This window comes from Erithacus rubecula (genome assembly GCF_903797595.1).
Source record: "Erithacus rubecula genome assembly, chromosome: 25".
Lineage (NCBI taxonomy): Eukaryota > Metazoa > Chordata > Aves > Passeriformes > Muscicapidae > Erithacus > Erithacus rubecula.
This window is the reverse complement of record NC_136677.1, coordinates 6,749,759-6,757,996: the sequence shown is the minus strand read 5'-3', so window position 1 is coordinate 6,757,996 and position 8,238 is coordinate 6,749,759. Positions and strand designations below refer to the sequence as shown.

The 8,238-nt window shown below is 45.9% G+C and overlaps 1 protein-coding gene across 1 annotated transcript; it reads right to left on the bottom strand.

The window, feature by feature from the left end:
• Positions 1–683: 683 nt before the first annotated feature.
• TMEM45B (transmembrane protein 45B) lies at positions 684–7,970 on the bottom strand. The gene is made up of 6 exons (XM_079326824.1): positions 7,913–7,970; positions 5,090–5,287; positions 4,405–4,617; positions 3,189–3,373; positions 2,064–2,209; positions 684–1,380 (listed from the first exon to the last, which is right to left on the bottom strand). Exons 2-6 carry the CDS (start codon positions 5,271–5,273, stop codon positions 1,263–1,265), a joined length of 846 nt encoding a protein of 281 aa, XP_079182950.1. The 5' UTR covers positions 5,274–5,287; positions 7,913–7,970; the 3' UTR covers positions 684–1,262.
• Positions 7,971–8,238: the final 268 nt, after the last annotated feature.

The following is an 8,238-nucleotide window of genomic DNA, read 5'->3' as shown; positions in this document are numbered from 1 at the left end:
TATCCAGCCTTGCAAAATAAACCAGCTTATCGGGATATACAGGAAAACTGGAATTCAAGGAAAGCTATTCTTTATAGCACTGTTAATAAGCAATAAAATCCAGGCTGCAGTCTCTATAGTCTGCAACTGGCTCTTTGCACAAGGGGAAAAGGGTTAAAAGATGAGCTTTGCCTTCCCTTGGACCTGCCAGGAACTGCTTTTCTGTGCAGTCATGAACATGATCACAAAAATAATTCATCCCCCTATCCCCCTATCCATCCCCCTCTGCACAGCAGGCAGAAGATCTCACTGCAGAGCATCCTTCCAACCCTGGAGTTTGAGACACGAGCAATGGCAATTTACCTTGTGCTGGTGGCTATTTTATTTATTCATATATATAGATGGATATATATATATATGTTAGTCCCCATACTACTAGCATATTTTCCTCCTGTCTAGGAGGTGACAATTCCAGTCACTTTTTGCAAGAAATAAGCTAGTAAAGGCAGCCTAAAAACAAATCATTTGCCTGTTTCATCTTGCTTTCCATGCTGAGGGGGTTTATTTTTGGTAGAAAACTGGGACATTTCATGAATCCTTACAGCACAGCCGTGTATTTTACAGGCTTTGCAGGTCTGAGGGATGGATTTTTCTAAGCTATTATTACACACTCTATAATTTATCTAAATTTAAGGATATCAGCTCAGTGAGGATTTTTATTTCACATTTATTTACTCTCTTAGCCTTTAAGTGAACATGAAAACAATTAACAAAGCCCCTCTTTACTTCAAAGCTTCAGTAATTTGTACTGTGTGCAATCAAGCCCTGGTGTTGCAAACACTGTCATAATCTCACATTCAACACTCTGTTACTTGTCCTCCTTGGGGTGATGCCTTGCTCCAGAGGTGCATGACCCCAGCCTGGAGATTTCCCTGACTTCAATCACAGCAGGTCAAAGCCTCCAGGCTCTTGGAAAAGTCAGCTGGCCAAAGGATGCCCTCCATCCCTATGGGAACACATGGGGGAGCCCATAGGTTGAAGTAGTCTTGTCATGTTGAATTTCCATTCTTTGTTTTGCTGCTAAAAATCACTTCAAGCTTTGCCCGTGTCTGAACCAGATATTTGAGTATGGATGGAGGGCAGCCGCCCCTGTGTCCTCAGCCTTCCTCCCAGCAGCACCACAGGGGCATCTCTCACTCTTTCAAAACAAAAATATTTCATTAGATTTGCTTCTTCTGGAAAAAAGGCTGTTCATGTATTTGAAGCAGGAGTTTGCACCCTCTTCACTCCTCATCAGAGCCATTCAAGAAAGCAGCTTGGGAGCTGCTGTCACACTTCTCCTGCCGCACCCCCAGGCTGATGTAGGGCTCTCCACTGCCTCTTCTGAACCTCTGGAGACAGCTGCAGCACAGGGGCAATAAATCATGGTTAGAAAAACCCCCACCTAATGCCACTCACCAGAACCCTCATTCTAGAGTTCCAAAAATGCTGTTGATGGGTGACTGAGTGGTTTTTGTTCTATATAAAGTCTATTTGATGGCATGGACGGAACTAACCATTCTGTAGCTCAAAGAGCATCCCTCAGAGCATCCCTCGAAGCGGGATAATCTTCCCATCCCCTTGGAAAAGCCAAACTAGGGTCTGGTAATGTCTTAGTTTTTGTACCTTGAGGAATTCAGTGACCTTCAACTGCTTTGAAGTCCTTGCAAGGCAGAGGATGAAGTGTCAGGGGGTCCTAGTAATGTTTTGATGTCTTTATCAAATTGAAGTTTGACTTTAGCACTCAGTGCAGAGGAAAATAAGCAGTGTGACTTCCAGGAGCACCTCTAGAGACTCAGTTGTTTGATTCTCCCTGTTTAATGCCTGTGTCTCTCACTGACACTGTTTTGCATTCTGTGCACTCAACAAATACCTTGCCCTAAAACCTGCAGTAGTCTGGGACTGCTTATTCAGCTGTGATTTTGTACTGCAGGAAGGGTTGGATTTCATCTGTGTCTCACTACAGACATTCCACCCTGCCTGCCTCCCCCAGACCTGCCCCAAACCTGCCCCAGTTCCTGTCCCAGCCCCTGTCCCAGCCTCACCAGTAAGCAAGGGTGTAGTTCACAGCCAGGATGGCCACAGCAGCTGCCCAGTGCCAGAAGAAGCACATTGTGAGGAACATGATGTTGCTGTGGTCATTCTCATCCCACACTGGACCTCCCCAAGGCTGGAACAGCACAACACCGATCTGGGTAGTACAAGAAGTTTGTGGAACAATTATGTTGGGAAAAACACTATAGAATCTCAGAATCCTAGAATGGTTTGGGTTGGAAGCAACCTTAAACAACCCGTGCCACAGCCTCATCACCTTCACAGAAAGTTACCTTTATTCATCTGGTGATTGAGGAACCCAAGTCCTGACCAGGATAGAGGTTTTTGCTGAAAAGTCCATCCTTGCAACGAGAGATCACATAAAGCCAATCTGTGCCCAAGATATCTCTTTTTCTGTTCAATATCCAGACAAAATTGTCCCTCAGCATTCCAAACTCCAAGGCATCCTTAAAAACCCCCAGATTTAGTATTTTACAAGCTCCATCTCATTGTTTTGGTTTTTTTTCCCCTGAATAAAGGCTGGTTTGAGCTAGTGCAGCCTTGAAAAAGAGAAGCACTCTTTTTCAAAAAAACAAAGTGGTTTGGTTTTGGGGTGGTCATTTTGGTTGTTTTTTGTTTGGTTGGCTTTGGTTGGTTGGTTGGTTTGGTTTCTTTATTTGTTTGTTTGGGGTTTTAACAGCTTAGCTTTTAAAACAGTTATCTCCAACTGATTTCTTTGCTTTCCCACCTCCTACCAAAGTAAGCAGCTGGCTGTATGTTAACTCAGATGCTTTATTGCTGGTGGAGTTTGTATCTTTCCACTAAACCAGAGGGAGGGCTGCAGGGAGCATTAGACACATTAAGCAATTACTGCTTGATCGTTAGGTACTGCAAAGTGTTGCTCACTTGCTTTCTCTCTTCCCACTGGAGAAGCAATAAGCTAAAACAATCAGCTCTTGCAGCAGGAGCAGCCATCAGAGATGACCTGTGATAAGTAAATTTTCATTCTGGGTTATGAGCTATTTATGAAGTGAGCCTGGCAAAATAATTCTTGGGAGGTATATGATTGATATGTGATGTACAACTTGTTTCCCTCTTTTCCCTTTACTTCGTTGCTCTGGGAAAGCAGAACAGACCTGCCAGAACCACGTTCCCTGGACAATGGTCATGCTGGCTCGGAACATCTCCAGGACAATGTTGCCACGCAGGAAAACCTCCAGCAGGATGCTGCCAGCCCCAGCAAAGATGGCAATGAGCAGCAGGGAGTGGATGTGCTGATCCAGCATGGGGCGGTGAAGGACGTGGTAATAGAAGAGACTACCTGCCAAAACATGAGCCCTGCTTAGAGCAGCATTAACAACAGCAGCTGTGGCCACCAACTGGAATAAATCACCTGCTTGGATGGCAAATTGAGACAGGCCATCCTTGAAAGAAGGGACTCCACACAGCACTATCTCCTAGGCCTCCTGGCAGCCCAGCATCCTGGAAGGATGAGATGCCCAACCTTGGGGCAGGAGGAACTGAGCAATACAGTGACTAAGGACAGGGTAGATTTCTTCCAATATCTGTGCCATCACCTCTTCAGATGACCCTTCCCTTCTAGCCAGGCTTCTGCTGTGTCCTTCTTTCCTATTGTTAAACTTCGCGATTTCTCGGGAGCTGCAAATGATAAATTTCCTGGTCTCACATGCCAAACTGTGCATGTGGAGCTGCCCCTGCTGCTGCTGCCTCAAAAACTGCTGTGATCAGGGAAGGGAAAAATAACAGGAGCTGTGCCTTCATTAAGGAGGGTTTTGTATAAACAAGACCTTCTTTCCCCATGGGAGAGTGTTGGAACCAGATGATCTTTAAACTTCCTTACAAGCCAAGTCTTTATATTATTCTAAGATCCAAGAGGGGTCTGGAATCCCGGCTGGTGACTTGCAAGGCAGCCTGAGGACAGAATGATATTCATGATGGGCTGAAGTCAAAATAAATCACTTCAAATTGCCACGTGCCATGCAAGCAGATGAGGCTAATGATGCCTGCAGTGCAATGAATGGCTCTCAGGGGAACATGAGGTGGGAGAACAGCATGTGGATGGCAGAGGAAGGCAGGGTCCACCAGCCATTTATCATAACAAGGAACCTCATTCTGCTGCTTTGCATCACAGCAGCCCCAGAAATCCCAAACCAGAACCTATCTGTCACTAAATTTCCTATCTCATTCCATCCCAGCCTGCCCTAATATATCCCTTACAACGTGTCCTATCTCCAGAGGCATCTGGAGCCATATCTCGGTCAGGCAAATTTGAGTCCTCCTCTGACTTGGTTCCCAAAATCCTTCCCCAAATTAAGCACCACCTCTACTAACCTTCAACAAACACGGCCACGGCCAACATAAGGCGATCCAGACCCTGTGGCACCAGCTGGGAGATGCAGGTGAGGACATCCACCACCCCGGAGAGGCCGTAGAACAGGTACATGGTGCTGTGCTGCCAGTTCATCAGCTTTACCCAGTCACGCTTCTCCCCACTGTACAGGTACAGGTGGGGACCATCGGGGACAAACTGCTCCGCCAGCATCCCTGCAGGACACCCAAGAGCATGGAGTTTCTGGGGTTCATTTGCAATGGCTGACACTGCTCCTTGCTACTAGGGGTTCTGAAGCAGGAGCTGGTGAGTTTGCATTAGGGACAAAAGACTGGATGGAAAAATCAGGCCTGTGTTTAATGGCACCTTGGCTTTGGGAAGGGGTACGAGACTTGCTTTTCCACATCAAACTATGCCAGAGATCAAGTCAAGATGGACATCGAGAATGCCTCCAGGCTGCCCAGGGGAGTGCTGGAATCACCATACTTGGAAGTGTTCATTGTTTAATGGTGGGACCTGGTAGTGGTTAGGGGTTGGACTTAATGGCCTAAGAGGTCTTTTTCAGCCTTAAAGATTCCCTGATCCTTCCACATCTAGACCAGTTGCTCTGGAGTCAGGGCTCCTGTACAGTCATCACCACTGCAGGCTAGGTGAATACTGGCACAGCAAATGAAATATAACCCTTACCTATTAGAGAAAAGAGGATTTTCATTCCCCCTTCAATGACATCCACACGCTGGAAATAATGAGTCCTGTGTGATTTCTTATTTAGTTTCTGGCTGAGATACTGCAGTGGGTATTTCACAGACCACCAGAGCCCAAACAGCAGGAAGAAGCTGCCTGGAAGTGCGTGACCCTTAAAATTCGCCATCCTGTCAACCTCCTCTGACTACAAGGCAAAGAAAAACAATGTCATTATTCAATTTATGCAAGTCATTTGGCATAATGATGGGGAAAAAAAAGGATTTCTCTTCCAGGGAGGACTGGAGTAAGCTTGACCAAGCACATAGGAATAGGAAGGGGCACTGGAAAGCCCTGGGAGCTCTCTGAGGTCCTTGTCCCAAGACTAGGAAATGTCTAAAAATGCCACAGTTGTTGAAACAGTTGTTTCAAAAAGCCCCCAAATCCACTGTAATGTCTGACACGTCCCAGCCTGAACCTTTAATTACAAGGATCCCTCTCAGCAGTGTCTTCCTTTTCTTGCTCTTCTGCAAGTGTGAGTTTAAGGATGTGTTGCAGACCAGGGCAGGGTGGTCTTTTTGAGACCAGGTAGGAGAGATACTACACAGTGAAAACGGGAATGTCTAGGGGTAAACAGCAGAGTGTTTCTTTAGCTCTATGAACAGCCACAGAAGTCCAAAATTTTTCAAAATTTCTGGAATTATTTCAGGCCATGGAAGAGGTGAAAAACAGGTGAAAAATACCCTGTATCTATTCCACAAATCAAAGCATTTTGCTAAAAATATATCTTCAAAATACCCCAAAAGCTGCAGGAAACAAAACATTGTGGGTTTGGGCAAACAAATCCAGTCATTCCCTGCATCCTGACCTGCTCACACTCTTTCTTCCCTCTCTTGAGCATCCCTAAACCAGGACTTGCATCAAGCTGCTGGAGCCTCTGTGCTGGAGTGCACACACATGTGGTTGGCAGGATGCTGGGGGACCCATTTCCTGAGAGAATTACAGCAATTAAACCCAGCCAGCTCCTGTTTGCTGTTTACTTCATTAGGTTGAGAACTGGTCAGCTCTTTCATGTGGGCTTGACCATATGTTTGAGGGCTGCCTTGGTGTGAGGTGGTGTCAGGCTGGGCCATTAGGAATGTTTTAATTGATAACAAAGGCTGTGCTGCTGGTGCCCAGGACTTCTTTCCTCTTTAGTAACTTATCTGTGCCAATCCACACTTAACACTGGGAAGAAATTGTCTCCCTTTTAGGGTGGATGCTGTTCATCCACATAACAGAAGTTGAATGGTTTGGAGCTGGAGGATCTGACCTCCCCATTCCAGACATCCTGATTATCCTGCAACCACTTTCCCCAGCAGCATTTTGGGCTTCAGTCCCCACTTGCTGAAAATAGAAACCAAAAATGTTCTTATTCGGCTGTTGCACAAGGGATAATTTGTGTGTGAGGTTAAACATGAGTGGATGCTGTCAGCCTTGGAAAAAGGGAGTTGTTTCTTTGGCTTTATTATTATCTGATTTCAGGTTGGTTTGTTCCAGGGACACCTTGTTTCATCCTGTGAAGTCCATGGTTGGTGCAGATACCATCTCCCACAGGACTCTGTCCCTGAGCAGGAAAATCCACTGGGTTAAAACTAATCTCCTAAATCCCTGCAACCAACCTGCCTGATCTGAGCTGGTTTAACCAAACAGCTAATCCAACAGCTCCAACTGAGCAAACATTGGCTCCGTGTGCAAACATCACTCTGGAACACACAGCCACATGTAGCAGCACACAGGGCCAATGTCCCTGCAGTGCCACCAGGCTGGTTCCCATCCTTTCTTCACCAAGCACCTCTGAGCTATCCTGATTGGTCCATGAAGATGAATTTAGGGAGGATTTAATCCAAGAGTGGAAAAGATATGCATGGAAAGAGCATGGTATGGGCTGGCAGCTTCGCAGGTCACTACTAGCACTGAAGGGTTCTGCCTTATTTCATGACTTAAAAGGAAAGATTTCTTGACAATGGGTGCATTGGGTAATTAAACAGAAAAATCAAAGCAAAATGCTGTTTATCAGCAGGGCTGGCACAGTCCAGTGGGCTAATACAATCACCTTTGTAGTCTTTTGAAAGGGGCAATTGGGGAATGGGAGCATGTTTCCCTGTAATTAAGCCATGGAGTGGGCTGAAAAATATGTGTTTTTGGGAGAGTAGAGAATCTCATCATATACATGAAATGGGGGCAATGGCTTGAAACTGAAAGAGGGGAAATTTAGATTAAGGACAAAGAGGGATGTGAAATATCAGGCTAATAACTGGAAGCAGAACCAAATCCATCCCAGAACGCCATAACAAGAAGGATTCCAGCCATAACATGCTGTAATAATAACATGACTGCAGCATTATTCAGACAAATATAAAACTGATGTAGCTCTTGCAGTTACATATTAAAGGCTGATATAAAGTGGGGGCTGATGGTTTTCCACCTGAGATCAATGCAATCAAACTGGGATGACCTGAAGGACACACTGATCAATCACAATTAAAAGATCAGCTAAATGGGGATGCACAGCCACCTTACAGTGCTTATGTGATCTGGACTGAGCTCAGGGGGTGATGGGGACTCTTCTGGGGTTGCTGGTCTTCATTCCTGCCTGATAGCAGGGAGCACATGGCTCACCTGGGACATGTGACCAGCAAAACTATTTCTCCTGCTTCTCTTCCTCCTCTGAAAACATGCAATGGGTGAGCACAGGGGGCAAAAAAACTAACCACAGTTATGTTTGTGCCCTAGGGCAAACAGCTCTTGTTTATCCCTGTAGCTCCAAAGGAAATGAGACATGTTTACAATCAGCAGGGAAAAGAAAAAGCTGAAGGTCCAGTGGGTGCTCACACCGGTGGCCACATCCACCATCCCAGGGCATCCCTGCTGAAGGTGACTTTGTCCCTTCCCTCATCACCCAGCCATGTTTGGCAACACCCCCGTGTTCCTGCTTGTCATTTGTGCTCTTTGCCCCTGTTTATTATGGTGCCCTTTGTGAGTCTGCTTAATGATTTACTGTTTAATTTCCTCTTATCACCTCCCAGAGGAGCTGTTTTTTCTCTTGGTTTATAGCTAATGCACCCAACCACCTGGGGAAGCATCTGGAGGATGGTAAGGAGCCTGAGAGCCCA

Excerpts from the sequence above, each read along its gene's own strand:
- TMEM45B (XM_079326824.1), bottom strand. The coding sequence starts at position 5,273 with ATGGCGAATTTTAAGGGTCACGCACTTCCAGGCAGCTTCTTCCTGCTG. Across the intron at positions 2,210-3,188 it reads AGGGAACGTGGTTCTGGCAG|ATCGGTGTTGTGCTGTTCCA; the intron begins GTCTGTTCTGCT and ends TGTACTACCCAG. Across the intron at positions 1,381-2,063 it reads AACTACACCCTTGCTTACTG|CTGTCTCCAGAGGTTCAGAA; the intron begins GTGAGGCTGGGA and ends CCTGTGCTGCAG.